Raw genomic sequence first — 16,453 nt, forward strand, 5'->3', positions numbered from 1 at the left:
GATCCGCCTGGCTCTGCCTCCCAAGTGCTGGGATTAAAGGCGTGCGCCACCACTGCCCTGCGGTGTATGACTTTATGTATTTGTTACTTTTCTATTTCTGTGATAAAATATCATGACCAAGGCAACTTACAGAAGGAAGGGTCTATTTGGGCTTATGGTTCCAGAGGGATAAAAATCCATCACCATTATGGCAGGGAAGTATGGCAGCAGGAAGGTATGAATGATGAGAGAGCTCTTAGCTCCAACATTAAAAGAGTGAACTGGTAATAGCACATGGACTTGAAACCTCAAAGTCCACCCCCAGTAACATACTTCCTCCAGCAAGGCCACAGACCTCCTAAACCTACCCTAAGCAGCACCACCAACTAAGTGTCAGAAACCATAGGGGACATTCTCTTTCAAACCGCTCCTGAGCATTACTATAATGTTTTATCCTGCCAAATTTGTCAACATCTGCACAGGTGTGCCACACTCCCAGCAAGACTCATAAGTGCAAATCTAGGTTTCTCAAAACAGTGAAGGAATTTTGTGTAGGGTGATTTTCAAATAAAATCTAAATCCTTTAAATAATATAGTCTACTAACATTTCAAATTACTTCCTATACCTCAACAGGCTTGTAATAAAGTTTTATGAATATCTTGGTTGAACTTAGTTAAAACTTACACATTTAATTTTTTTTTTAACCACGGGAGAAACTTGACATATTTATTAATTACAATCATGTTTACACTTTTACCAAATCTATGATCATGTGTTTAATTGAACCAAGTACCCATGATTTTCTTAGAGGCATCATTGCCTAGCTAAGTGATAAATTATACACTTGAATTTTACACATATGGATCATTTGTTCTCATGTGGGACACAGGTCCAAATAGACATGATCCTTACTTTTAATTATAATAAGGTGACTTTTTTTTTATTTTGTGGCAGCAGCCTTTGTTAGTAGGTACAAATACAGCTACACACAGAAGTTTAACTAATATAATTGTTAACAGTGATTTCTTACTTACAAGCATTAGTAAGATTATATCCTTAGCAATAACAGATAACTCCCCTCACCCCCATACCATTTTAGTGATGTCTGTATTGTATGTTCTTCCTTACAGGAATCTCAGCATCTGACTCCAGGATTTACCTTACAAAGTAAGTGGCTTTTGTTTTTATTTTTTCAATTCCTTCTTATGCCATTCACCATATTCTCACTTCCCTTACTTTTTCCTCTTTTCTGCTCAATGTCATTAAAACAAGAAAGAATAATGATAACAAAAAGGTTACTTGGTGATTTACCATTCTAGTTCCTCTTTTTCATCTATTATTATGACAGAAGGCTGTGAAGTTATCCAGGAAGGCTGCATGTTTAGAAAGTAATTTAATTTTGAATACTCATTTACAACAGAAGCATGAAAAGTAATTGTGTCCTTTCTATTCAGAGTGGAATGACCCAACCAGCAGAGCTTCTACAAAGTCAGTATCATTGAAATCGTGAGTATTTGGCCTCTTTTGGGCATTTTGGCACAGTCAGCACCACAGTGCTGAGCTACTTCTCCTTTGTGGTTGGTTTCTTCTTTGAGACTATGAACCTTTTACTCCCAGGTTCACACTAGTGGGCGTTAATCAAATTCTCATTACCTTAGTATGTTTCAGCTGCTGTAACATATATACCATAAGCTGAGAAGTTTATCAATAGGAGACATGGGTTTATAATAGTTCTAGATTCTAGGAAGTCAGAGGTAAAGTGACCAGTAGAAATGGTATCTGCTGAGACAGATGTATTTTCACTCTAAGCTCATATGGTAGAAGTGGCAAGAGTTCCTTCTGCAGTGGCTCTTGTAAAGATACAAATTCCATTCATGAAGTCTCACCATGACAGAATTCTCTCTCCAAAGTCTGTAGCTGGAGTTTTCTCTCCAGGTCCGCCAAGCCCGGGCAGTCGGACAGCCCACTTATAAAATAAACACACAGACACTTATATTACTTACAAACTGTATGGCCATGGCAGGCTTCTTGCTAAATGTTCTTATAGCTTAAATTAATCCATTTCCATAAATCTATACTTTGCCACCTGGCTTGTGGCTTACTGGCATCTTCACACACTGCTTGTCATGGTGGCAGCTGGCAGTGACTCCTTCTGCCTTCCTGTTCTTTCTTTTCTCCTCTCTGTTAGTCCCACCTATACTTCCTGCCTAGTCACTGGCCAATCAGTGTTTTATTTATTGACCAATCAGAGCAATTTGACATACAGACCATCCCACAGCAAAAGTCCCACCTCCTAGTGCTGTCATTTCCTGAGGAAGGATGATAAATATATATTTTGAGTAGATACAATCATTTATACTAAAGTACCTGTGATTAGCAAGAAGAGTAAAAATGAATGTGATTAGTAATTGACTCTCTAATGATATAGACACAGTCATGGTCAATTCCTCAAAACAACTGTGACTTCAGTGAAAAAAAATCTAGATATTGGTTTCCCACATTTTGATGAGGTATTAAATTTCATGTAACTTCAATGTCTGTAGCTAAACAGTAGCCAGCTCCAGCTACTAAGAAGGGCAAAGAATGGACATGAAAGATAATGTGGCTTGATAGCCAGTTAGCCAAAGACACCACTGTTCGCAGATCATCTGTCATCTGTATGTTACAGCCAAACAAGGACAGTCAGGAAGACTGAGAAAAAGATGACATTGTACCAGATCAAAGTTTAAAAGTCAGAGCCTTGCAATTCACTCTGCACTGTCTTCATTTTTTATTAATATCAACCAGAGGAGAGGTTTATAGAAAACCAATTTCCTCATATTAACGATGGTAGATTTTTTTAAAATATCCATTTACCCAAGAGTATATCAATGGAGTATTTCTGTCATAACTTCTTTCCTTTCTAATAATAGAAAATGGAAATAATAGTATGTGCTTGAAATTTTTGAAAATGAAATAATTTATGACACACAAGTTGCCTAATGAAACACTTGAAGTGAATTGCTCACCTTTTGGAAGATCATGAATAACTAACTGCATAAAACAACTGGGAATGACTCCAAATAGACTGAGACACTGATATAGTCAATGGTGCTTCCATTCCATATTCTTGTTTCAATGTAGTAATTAAATCTCAAAGCCCTGACCTGATCACTAATCCTTGTTGTTGTTGTTGTCATCTTGCCTTGTTTTTGGAACTGACCAGTACCTTGTAATGAAAAGCTCAACTTTAACAACCAAGAGTCCTCAACTTTAAAGCACAAGACAAAACAAGGAAGAAGAATAAGAAAATCTTTTTTTTTTATTTTTTTTGATGTAATGGCCACACTAATGGAAATGCAGAAATCAAAATAATCTCTGAACATTCATCATATGAACTGCTCTTTTGTTCTGAATGAATCATAGATCTTATTTCCAAATTGGCACTCCTACATTACCATTTTCCTACTAAAAATAATAAGATACATAAGAACAAATTTGGGAAGACAATGCAGGTTTGCAAACAAGGAAGAATATAAAATTGTATTTTAATGACAAAATGATCTTACTCCTAAAGCATGTATGTTAGAATTCCATTGTGAAATATGACATATATTGAAATATTTTAGTAGTATAAACCTAACACAAGGAAACTCACTTAAAATTGGAGGCTGCATTTCAGAGAGTAGCATTTTACTGCACAGGGTATAGTACAGATGATAAGACTAAAATTCTCTGTAAAAAGAGTCAACAAGACTTGAGGGTACTAAGTGTGTTTTATGAATGAACCTCTTCCAAGTATTGTCCATCAGTCTGTAATTGCAATACTTCCAATAATTGCAATACTTCTTTTGGCAAGATATGAGTTTAAAACAAGGAAGGTCACAGTTGTAATAAAATCATTTTTATTTTAGCCTTTAAATTCTTATCAGCTCAGTCATTATTATTATTTTCTCATACTTTATTGTGGTATATTTTTAAGCCAACTTCTAGGATTTTCCATTTCACAGGGTAATCCTGAAGGTGATTAAGAACATTCTGAGTGTAGAACAACTGCCAATATTTGAAATGGTAAAAAGTACTCAGGGCCAGCAAATTTCTAAGACACGTGGCCTACTGCTTAGTACAGTGGAGAGAGGTTAGAGCCTTAGAAAATTGGATCCCTTAATTGCTGAAATCATCTATTCATTTTGCTCAGCTTGGTTTGCTTTCTCTGCTTGACAAATTGCAGATCTTCCATTCAAGTGTGGATTGTTTATAAGCATTGCATGCATGGGCACCAAGCCTGTGATCACATACCTCAATGGGTAGCATGCAACTACCCAGGCTCCCTATTTGTTCTTGACATTTGATGCTCTTTTCATGAGCAAACCCCAGAACTTAACTGGCCTTCTAGAGAAGTGGGTATTTTCCAACTCCTTTGCTCTACTTTGTTGACATATAGTACTTCTACTGCCTCCCATTGAGACATGAAAATTTGACTGGGTGAATTTAGAAGCCTCTACTCTACCTCAGTCAGGGTATTTGGGGAAAAACACTGAATGTCAAATATGCAAGTTTAAGTCACACGGTAATTTATCTTTATTTTAAAGTACACAGAGTCCCTAAAAGGAAATTCAGCAACTTAATGAGCAAATGTGTATATACATATGAGTAACCCCATAAAAGCTTTTTAGACTGCAGATGTAAACATACTCTTTAGTAATTAAACTACATTAAAGTGTATTTAACTTTAATTCTTAATACTTTCTAGAGGATTGAAATCCCAGTGGTCTGCTGCCCCCACTGCCAGTCCTCAGCCTCTGTGAGTCTGAGTTATATTATAATCTTTAAAATGCCCTTACTCAAATCTCCTAAATACAATAGTTTCTAATCTCCATAAATTGCCTTTGTTTCTCAAATATGTAAAAGCATTAGTGTTAGAAGGTCAAATTATTTTTTTCAGGAATATACAGCTGTATATTTGGATACAAATATCATATTCATTCTGTATACATCACCTACTAGATTCAGGCTCTCAGTGGACACACAAGATATCATGTTGCTTTGTAGATTGTTAAGGAACCCCTTAAGGGCCAATAGAAAAAAAACTTGGATATTTTTTGAATGGCCTCATCAAATTGATCATAATATAATCATCAAGTACTTGCCACTACATTTTTACTTGCCTCTTTATATTTGAGCTTTGTGAAGCATTTAAAAATAACAACAACAACAAATGAAATATATTCAATTGCCCTGAGAATAATTCTAGATAGCTTCCATGAACCCATAAGTGTCCATTCAGTTAGCCTTTGAACTAAGTTGTTTATGAGCACTGTTGAGAAGATGGCAACTCTAGATATTAAGTTCCTTTGTTAAACTTGGTCATTAGCATTTGGACTCTGTCCAGTTGGAAACCAGAAACACTCTTATCCAAGCAACTCTGGGTTTTAAGACATGCTGTTGAGAATGTCTGAATAGTTTCCATACAACCCCCAATGTAAAGTTAGATGTAATCATGATGATTTTTTTCCCTGCCATAAAACTAGTACCTCTACTTAAAGTATTGACTGTGTGTTTGAAAACAATAAGCATGAATCCAGAGAATTGATGACAGGCTATTTGAAGTCAGATTTACTGTGTCCAGCCATAGTTTCCATATGTGTAGTTAATATGCTTATTTGTATGAACAAATGCATACATCGAATTCTAGGTAGTAAGAAAGGAAGCTACGACATGAAGGGCAGAAATCTCAAATAATAACCATTGTGCTTTTGAGCATACCTGTAGTAGTACTTGCTCCACCCATGACCTTGGGCTATACTGCCCAAAGGAGGCAATGCTTCCCACCATTGCCTGACCTCTATGTCTAATCTAGTGGCTGGCTCTGTCCTCTGATCCTCAGGCAAGTTTATTAGGGTACACAATATATCACCACACTCATCTTCCTTGCATGAGGATCAGAGACAGAGCCAGCCACTACTTTAGACATAAAGGTCAAGCAATGGTGGAAAACACCACCTCCTTTGGGCCATATAGTCCAAGATCAGGGGAGGAGCAAATACCACTGCACATACCTGTCCTGATGATCTTATCAGTCATCCTGAAGCTATAATACAATCTCTATCCCTAAAGCTTATGTAGTCCACTTGGAAGATAAATTAATCATGCATCCTTATCTTAAAGGGAAATTTGGGCTACAAAGGGCTATTCAATTAACACTGTTTTCAGTTAAAATCATTTCAATGTAGGCTAAGAGCTTTGTGTGTTTAAATTTTTCTCACTTCCCACAAGCCTTCTCTTTTACAATGTAGGCTAAGAGCCTTGTGTGTTTAAATCTTTCTCACTTCCCACAAGGCTTCCATTTTACATTCCTGATGGCTTCAGGAATTAGATACTGCAAATGTGGCCTTTTGTCCAGGCTTGTTGGTACATGCTTTTAATCCTAGAACTTGGAGTGTAAAAACAAGAGGATCAAGTGTTTGAGGTTTGAAGCCAGCCTGGGTCAAATGAGACTCTGTCAAAAAGAAAATTTAAAAAAAAAAATAAAGGAAAGGAAGAGATTGGAAGAGGAGAGAGAGAGAGAGAGAGAGAGAGAGAGAGAGAGAGAGAGAGAGAGAGAGAGAGAGAGAGAGAGAGCTGGTTGATAGGGATGGGCCCTACAAGAAATCATACCTCTCTGCTTTGTAAGATACAAAACTGGATAAAAATTGCTTTATTTAACTCAACTATCATCATATCATCATCTCTAAACTTCCTCTAAATATTAGAAAGATTTCATTACCATAGAGAATAGCAAGTTTATGAGACTGTGTTTTCCAGAATGCTATAACCAGTAGAAAGAAAACATTATTTTGTAAATGAATTTTCACCAATTTCACAACAACAAAATATTCCTCACATTCATTATAGGCATGGCCATCCTTCTGTCAAAACTTTCATCATCAAAAATGTTTCCTTTGAGAATTTTATTTGCGATTTATGAACTTCTCTGTCTTGTTGCACAACAATAACCCACATTCTCTAGCAATTTCAGATATTCTTTCCTAAGTAGATGTTTGGTCTGCTACTTGGATGTAATTTTGGTAGCAAACTGGCTATGTGATGTAGCAGGAAAATGCTATTTTCTTAGTCAGATTATTCCTTAATCAAAATATAGAATTTGGTACTTACAATTCAGAAATGCTAATAATCACTTTGAGTTAACACAAGAACTTAATTTCCTGAAAAGCTGGTAATTGTAGTGACTTGCAGTAGTTGCAGCCATTCTGATTTTTGAGCTAAAGAATCATGCCAATACTTGCTTTTAACCTCTCTTGTATGCCCCATGTCTCACATCATGCCAACTTTTCCAAAGGACTTAATATATTTTTGGGAGTTCTCCACTGCATCAGGTCAGCCACCTGGGAACAGAGAAAACAAAATTTGGCAGTCTGTTCAAGCTGTGAATTGAAGGTAATTCACAGTTTGAAATGAAGCAACATAAGGTCCTTAAGAGGAGTAATCAGACATTAAGAGGATTTTATACTGAGGGTTGTTTATATTGGCTAATGTTTCAACAAACAATATCAGCATTTGGAAGGTTCACATCAAGACATGCTGAAGCTGTTGTGGCTTGATAGGTGCCAAGGCTCATTTAAAAGGAGCTGGAGATTTCTACTTTCACCATCACACATCATTTACTCACATAATGTAGCTGAAAGATCATGTTTGATTTTGGGGGTGCTATTCATAAGTTCAACACTATCTTAGCATTCAAATATTTTAGATGCATTTTGAAGGACCTTTATAATTAGAAAAAAGTTTTTTCTCTGTCTTTGGGAAAAATTGGGTGCATCTTCTATTTGATTTGGATCCATATCTAAATTCATTCAGTCATTCATCCATCCACCCATTAAGACTTTCATTTCTTTCAACAAATATGTGTTCAGTCCCTACCATGTGTAAATCTCTGGGTCAGGCACTGTAACTTAGGGTAAATGTTGCCCATCTTTCTCTCAAGAAACACATAGTCTCAGTAAACTTAGACAACATTAACACAACTAATTCATACTTATGGAGTATCTAGTATACGCTAGGCCTCCCCGTTCACTCTTTTATTTTTCTTTCTTTTTTAGTTTAAAAAAAGGTTTCTTTCCTTTAACATACTATTCCCTGTTCTGCTTCCCTCCCCTTCTCCCACTCCCCCACACCTACCCCCATCCCATCCCATCCCCTCCTCAGAGAGGGCAAGGCCTCCCTTAGGTAGTCAACACAGGCTGTCATACAAAGTTGGGGCCGGACCTTGTAGCTGAAGTTTTCCTGTGCTTGCCCAGCATCAAAGTTCCACAGCCACTTACAAAATTTCTGGTCCTGTAACCTCTCAGACCCAAGTAAACACACAGAGGCTTATATTAATTAAAACTGCTCAGCCATTAGCTCAGGCCTACCAATGACAGTCTACTACAGTTAAGCTCAGACCATTTCTGTTCATTTATAAATTGCCACATTTTCCATGGCTTTACCTCTGTGCCATTACATGTTGCTCCCTGGACAGCAGGCTGGTGTCTCCTGATTCAGCCTTCCTCTTCCCAGAATTCTCTTTGTCTGCTTATCCCTCCTATACTTCCTGCCTGGACAATTAGCATTTTATTAAACCAGTGTACAAAAGCATTATCCCACAGCATCTTCCTCCTCGTATCAAGGCTGATTAAGGCACTACACTATAGAGAATGGGCTCTAAAAAGCCAGTTTGTATACCTGGGATAAGTCCTGGTTCCATTGTCAGGGGACCCACAAACACATCAAGCCACACAACTTTGACCCACATTCAGGGGGCCTAGTTTGGTCCCATGCAGGCTACCAGCTGACAGGCTACCAGCTGTCAGTCCATGAGCTCCCACTAGCTTGGGTCAGCTAATTCTGCAGTATTTCCCATCACGATTCTGACCCCCCTTGCTCTTATAATTCTTCCTCCCTCTATTCAGCTAAACTCTAGGATCTTGGCCAAGTGCTTTGCTTACATCAGTCATTGGATGTAGGTTTTATGATGACAATTAGTGTAGACACCAATCCGAGTGCAGGGGAAGGCTAGTCCAAGGACCCTCTCCACCATTGCTAAGAGTCTTAACTGGGGACATCCTTGTGGGATCCTGTGGATTTCTCTAGCTCCAGATTTCTCCCTAACCCCTTAGTGGTTCATTCTGTCAAGATATTTCTTTCATTGCTCTCCCTCCCCACTCCTCCCCCAACTCGGCCATCTCAAACTTTCATGTTCCCACCACCCATCCCCTCCCCTTACTCCCCTTTACTCCCCCTCCCAGTTTACCCAGGAGATCTTAAACCGTTCCCTTTTCTGGGTTGATTCATGTGTGTCCTCCTAGGGTCCTCCTCTTTACCAAACTTCTCTAGGATTGTGGAATATAGCCTGGTTATCCTTTGCTTTGTGTCTAATATTCACTTTTAAGTGAGTACATACTTTGTTTGTCTTTCTGGGTCTGGGTTACCTCACTCAGGATGATTTTTTTTCTAGTTCCATCCATTTGCCTACAAATTTCATGATGATATTGTTTTTTTACCCCTGGGTAATACTCCATTATGTAAATGTACCACATTTTCCTTACTCATTCTTTGGTTGAGGGGCATCTAGGTTGTTTCCAGGTTCTGGCTATTACTAATAATGCCTGCTATGAACATAGTTGAGAAAATGTCCTTGTTGTGTGGTTGACCATCTTTTGGGTATATGCCCAAGAGTGGTATTGCTGGGTCTTGAGGAAGATAGATTCCCAATTTACTGAGATAAGTCCATACTGATTTCCAGAGTGGCTGTACAAGATTGCATTCCCACCAGCAGTGGAGGATTGTTCCCCTTTCTCTACATCCTCTCCAAAATAAGCTGTCATCTGTGTTTTTTATCTTAACCATTGTGACAGGTATAAGATGGTATCTCAGAGTTGTTTTGATTCACATTTCCCTGATGGCTAAGGATGTTGAACATTTCCTTAAATGACTTTTGGCCATTTGAGATTCTTCTGTTGAGAATTCTCTGTTTAGCTCTATAGCCTATTTTTTAATTAGATTATTTGATTTTTGCTGTCTAGTTTCTTGAGTTCTTTATATATTTTGGAGATCAGCCCTCTATCAGATGTGAGGTTGGTAAAAATCTTTTCCCATTCTGTAGACTGCCTTTTTGTCTTATTGACAGTGTCCTTCGCCTTACAGAAGTGTCTCAGTTTTCAGGAGGTCCCATTTATTAATTGTTGTTCTCTGTGTCTGTGCTACTGGTGTTATATTTAGGAAGTGGTCTCCTGTGCCAATGCATTCAAGACTACTTCCCACTTTCTCTTCCATCAGGTTCAGTGTAACTGGATTTATGTTGAGGTCTTTGATCTACTTGGACTTGAATTTTGTGCATGGCAATAGATATGGATCTATTTGCAATCTTTTGCATTTTGACATTCAGTTATGCCAGTACCATTTGTTGAAGATGCTTTCTTTTTTTTTCATTGTATAATTTTGGCTTCTTTGTCAAAAACATGCTGTTTATAGGTGTGTGAATTAATGTCAAGGTCTTTGATTTGATTACATTTTTCAATGTGTCTGTTTTTATGCCAATACTGAGCTGTTTTTACTATTATAGCTCTATAGTAGAGCTTGAAGTCAGGAATGGTGATGCCTCCAGAAGTTCCTTCATTGTATAGAATTGCTTTGTGTATCATGAGTTTCTTGTTTTTCCATATGAAGTAGAGTGTTATTCTTTCAAGGTCTGTGAAGAATTAAATCTGTAGATTGCTTTTGGTAAGATTGCCAAATTTTTACTATGTTGATCCTACCTATCTTAGAACATGGGAGATCTTTCCATTTTCTGATATCTTCTTCAATTTCTTTCTTCAAAGACTTAAAGTTCTTGTCATACATGTCTTTCACTTGTTTGGTTAGAGTTACCACTAGATATTTTATATTATGTTTGACTATTGTAAAGGGTGATGTTTCTCTAATTTCTTTCTCAGCCCATTTATCATTTGTATATAGGAGGGCTACTGATTTTTTTGAGTTAATCTTGTATCCTGCCACATTACTGAAGGTGTTTAACAGCCGTAGGAGTTCCTTGGTAGAAATTTGAGGGTCACTTATGTATACTATCATATCATCTGCAAACAGTTAAATTTTGACTTCTTCCTTTCCAATTTGTATCTCCTTGATTTCCTTTTGTTGTCTTATTGCTCTAGGTAGAACTTCAAGTACCATATTGAATAGGTATGGAGAGAGTGGACAACCTTGTCTTGTTCCTGATCTTAGTGGAATCACTGAGTTTCTCACCATTTAGTTTGATGTTGGCTGTTGACTTGCTGTAAATTGCCTTTATTGTTTTTAAGATTGTTTCTTTTATCCCTGATCTCTCCAAGACCTTTATCATGAGGGGATGTTGGATTTTGTCAAAGGCTTTTTCAGCATTCTATGAGATGACCATGTTTTTTTTTTCTTTCAGTTTGTTTATATGCTGTATTACATTGACAGATTTTTGTATGTTGAATCATCCCTGCATCTCTGGGATGAAACCTACTTGATTATGGTGGATTATTTTTTTTTTGATGTGTTCTTAGATTCAGTTTGCTAGTATTTTATTGAGAATTTTTGCATCAATGTTCATGAGGGAGATTGGTCTGCAATTCTCTTTCCTAGTTACATCTTTATGTGGATTGGGTATCAGGGTAACTGTAGCCTCGTAAAAAGAGTTTGGCAATGTTCCTTCTGTTTCTATTGTTCAGAATAATTTCCAGAACATTGGTATTAGCTCTTCTTTCAAATTCTGATGAAATTCTGTGCTGAAACAATCTGGGCTGTGGTACTTTTTTATTTTATTTTATTTTATTTTATTTTATTATTTTGGTTGGGAGACCTTTAATGACTACTTCTACTTCCTTAGGGGTTATATGTCTATTTAAATGGTTTATCTGATCTTGATTTAATTTTGGTATGTGGTACCTATCCAAGAACTTGTCCTTTTATTTTAGATTTTCAAATTTTGTGGAGTATAGGTTTTTCAAGTATGACCTAATGACCCTCTGGATTTCCTCAGTGTCTGTTATTATGTCCCTCTTTTCATTTCTGATTTTGTTAATTTGGATATTCTCTCTTCTTTTTGGTTAGTTTGGATAAGAATTTGACTATTTTGTTGATTTTTCTCAAAGAACCAACTCTTTGTTTCATTGATTCTTTGTATTGTTCTCTTTGTTTCTACTTTATTTGATTTCAGCCCTCAGTTTGATTATTTCCTGTCATCTATTCCTCCTCAGTTTGTTTACTTCTTTTTGTTCTAGAGCTTTCAGGTGTACTGTTAAGTTGGTAGGGTAAGATTTCTCCAATTTTTTTTTTATGTAGGGACTTAGTGCTATGAACTTTCCTCTTAAGCACTGCTTTTATAGTGTCCCATAAGTTTGAGCATGTTGTGCTTTCATTTTCATTGAATTCTAGGGAGTCTTTAATTTCTTTCTTTATTCCTTCCTTGACACAGGGGTGATTCAGTTGAGCATTGTTCAGTTTCCATGTGTTTGTAGGCTTTCTACATTTTGTGTTGTTGTTGAATTCTGACTTTAAGCCATGGTAGTCTGATAAGATACAGGAGGCTATTCCAATTATTTTGTACTTGTTGACATTTGTTTTGTTACCGAGTAAGTGGTCAGTTTTGGAGAAGGTTTCATGGGGTGCTGAAAAGAATGTACATTTTTTGTGTTTGGGTGAAATGTTCTAGAGATGTCTGTTAGGTCCATTTGGGTCATAATATCTGTTTTTTCCCTTATTTCTCTGTTAAATTTCTGTCTGGCAGACCTGTCCAGTGGTGAGAGAAAGGTATTGAAGTCTCCCATTATTAGTGTGTGGGGTTTGATGTGTGATTTGAGCTTTAGTAACATTTCTTTTACAAATGTAGGTGCTCTTGTATTTGAGGCAGAAATGTTCAGAAGTGAGACTTCATCTTGATGGATTTTTACTATGGTGAATATGAAATGACTTTCTTCTTCTCTTTTGATTGATTTTAGTTTGAAGACTATTTTGTTAGATATTAGGATAGCTACACCAGCTTATTTCTTAGGTCCATTTGATTGGAATGTTTTTTTTTTTTCCCAACCCTTTACTCTAAGGTAATGCCTGTCTTTAAGGTTGAGGTGTGTTTCTTGTATGCAGCAGAAGGATGGATCCTGTTTTCATATCCATTATGTTAGCCTGTGTCTTTTTATAGGCAAATTGAGTCCAGTGATATTAATGACCAGTGATTGTTAATTCCTGTCATTTTTTTGGTGGTTGTGTTGTACCCAGAGTACCCCAAAGACCACCAAAAGACCAATCCAAGTACAAAAGCAGAGTTTTTTTTATTTACAAGTTTAAACATGGGTCTCTCCATCCATCTGATGCAACAGCTGAGCAGGAAAGACCCTGAGTAGCAATCTAACAGGGTTTTTATAATGGTTAGGGTAGGAGATCTGGGGAAATTCCAACTCTATTGAGCGACAAACTCAGGAATATCTACACCCATAACTTGCCCGAATAACATTTTATTACACTCTGATGTCCTTAGTGAAGGTACCAGGGTGCCAAAGAGAGTGATGTTGGAAGAAAAGATGAGTAGGAGGTGTGGAAGGTAATTATTTCAAGAACTATAATTTTCCTAGTCCCATTTGAACTTACTTGATTCTGCAAAAATCCAAAGTAGATACTTCAATATTATAACTATGTGGAATTCCTTAGGTTTTTCAAAGAGAAAAAAATTCTTAAAAGTACTTTATATTTACAACATCTAGAAATTATCTAAGCTATCTGAATATTGGAAGGATCATTCTAAATTCCCTGGATGTAATTTTCATAGATCATATAGTATAAAAGTAAAGAAAATGAACTATGTATCACCCATGGGCTTGGATAATTATAGCTAACTCTTCCAGTTACTTAGTAAATTCCATGCACTGTGACAAATAGTTTACAAACATAGGCTATTTCTTCTTAACCACAACCTTAAAAGATATTGTCATAATCAAATCGGTATCACTCCCACGATTGTCTTTCCAGATCTCTGGAATATCCGAACAAACTTTCATGTTTACACAATCAATGCAGCTACTAATGTGGAAGTCAGGCCAGCCTGGTGCTCTTTATGTCAAGCCATTTAATAGGGTCACATATTTAATCACCTTGCATCCTCACAATAGTCTGATGTAGATATGATTTAACCAGTTTTATGGGGAAGGAAATTTCACCTCAAAGAAATTAAATGACTTGCTGAACAAAACCTCAGAATTACTTCTTAAGGGAAGTGAAATTTTACTCTAACATTCTTGAATTTAGAATTCAAACAAGCTGTGGTATATTGGATTACCCATATAATGTTACAAGTTAACTAACTTCTGTTGTTTAGTGTTATGCAATGATTGTAATTGTTGCAATTGGACTTTACTAAATTTTCCAGGCTAAGCAGTAAGCCCTCTACTTGTGGGAGTTACTCAAATTTCTACTCTCTTAAGTTCTCTGTCCTATAACCTGGTGAATTCACTGGGTGTTTTCTTAGCATTTGTCTCTTCATATAAAAAAACAGAGATGATACAATACTCAGACTCTTTGATGGGCTGCATTGTCTTCAGATGAACCTATGCACAGGCTTTGAAGTCAACTATTCTCAAGGTCCCTCTCCTGTTGGAAATGAGAGTCATATTCAGGTAGATTCAGTGAGGTTTCCAAGTTGACACAGCTAGTAGTATTGGCAGTTGCTCAGTCTTAAGTGGTTTGACTTATGGCTGAATGCTCTTTTTGCTGTTTAACATCGTGTTTCACAACTGTTGTGTCAATGTGATTGAAATCAAGGGATCAGATGACAATACTGTCAGAGAAGAACAGATTTAAATCTATAATGACATGTGCCACACCCCAGTTATATTTTCCAAGTTTCTTATATGTTTCTTGATATTTAAATAATGATTCATTGGGACATAATTAATGTAACAATGCTTCAAGTACTTGCGGAATAATCTGAAAACTTCCCAAAAAATCGCATGCTTCATACAAGTTCATGGTCAGACAAATGGAATTTGGAGTTGGGCCTGCTTTTATCTTCATCCTTTTTCATGGTGCTTTTTATTTCTGAGATTGAAGAGGACCTAAAACATGACCTGACTTGCCCTTTACCAGTGGATTAAAATTTCAGGTTGTTACTATGGTAACTGTACCTTCAAATTTAGACTCTGACAGAGTCACTAAGAAATTTAGAAGTACATTGCTGCTGTAAACTTGAAAACTAAAAAGGTGGCATACAATTCTTAAGGATAGCCTCTTGATGAAAATAATACATATGTCAATTGATTAGAATGTGTTTATAGGTATTAGGGAGGGAAAGACAAGATTATTTATGGATGGAGTTTTCTAAGTATTGAAAATGACTGGCTTCAATTTGAAGCAATGCTGTCTTCTCCAAGAAATTTAAATCAACTTTAGCTCAATTTATGCTATTCAGAAAGAACCATGCTGTTTAGTATTCATGGTGGCAGGAAGTCAAGATGCACAGGAAAGATGTGAACAGAGTCAGAGAAGATAGAGCTGGAGGTATATCCTAGACAAGCATTACTAACCCTAGGACATAAATGCCAGCTACAGTCAAAGCACAGATTGCTGTGTCTAGGCATCTGGGCAGTTGTACAATGCAGAGAAGCACCTTGACAGACTTTCAGTTCAAAAGGACAAGCAGTCACTGATGCCCCTGGTGGCATAAAGACCTGAATCCCATGACTGTTCTCCAAGTCAGAGAAATAAACCAATAAATATAATGTGTCTTACCTCTCGGTATGATGAAAAACTGAGACAATGGTAATTTTAGGGATTTCATTGTACATTTCTGTATGAAGAAAAACATGGCATGGTGGACTTTGCAATGAGTTATGAATACATCTATGGTTCCATGGCAACATGTCTTTGTTTCTTTAGACCAGTAGTTCTCAACCTTCCTGATGCTGTGACTCTTTAGTACAGTTCCTCATGTTGTGGTGACCTCCACTCAAAATTATTTTCATTGCTACTTCATATCTGTAATTTTGCTACTGTTATGAATTGTAATATAAATATCTGCGGTTTCTTATGGTCTTAGGCTACCCCTGTGAAAAGGTTGTTCAACTCTCAAAGGGAAGTGACCCACAATTTAAGAATCATTGCTTTAGCCCATCTCCTCTCTCTATTCTTCTTCATTTTTTTTAATATTTCTTATTCCCTTCTCTTATCCTCCCTTCTTTTTTCTTCTTTTCTGACATGTCAATAACAAGAGTTTACTGTGTATTTCTACTGTCAGAAAGAAACAATTTCAGAGTAGAAACTTGAAGTTAACATACATCTACATACAACAGATATCAAGGAAATTAAGATTTTTCATCTTGGCATCCTGTTCTTCTCCACATCCCATTATTCTCAGTTTGTGGGTGGTTTTATCTCCTTTATTAAATGCTAGTCTAACATTGAGAGGTTAGACTCCATCAGCCTAGTTACTCTTCAAGAATAACTGTT

At 36.8% G+C, this 16,453-nt stretch overlaps 1 protein-coding gene across 1 annotated transcript in view; it reads left to right on the plus strand.

Annotated features, from left to right (window-relative positions):
* Nucleotides 1–16,453, plus strand: part of Aff2 (ALF transcription elongation factor 2) — a 448,384-nt gene that overhangs the window by 260,240 nt on the left and 171,691 nt on the right. Inside the window, exons 6-7 of the mRNA XM_059251561.1 lie at nucleotides 1,111–1,147; nucleotides 1,435–1,468. Coding sequence (XP_059107544.1) covers nucleotides 1,111–1,147; nucleotides 1,435–1,468 — 71 coding nt within the window. The remainder of the gene's footprint in view (nucleotides 1–1,110; nucleotides 1,148–1,434; nucleotides 1,469–16,453) is intronic.

The sequence above is a fragment of the Peromyscus eremicus genome, chromosome X, assembly GCF_949786415.1.
Source record: "Peromyscus eremicus chromosome X, PerEre_H2_v1, whole genome shotgun sequence".
Lineage (NCBI taxonomy): Eukaryota > Metazoa > Chordata > Mammalia > Rodentia > Cricetidae > Peromyscus > Peromyscus eremicus.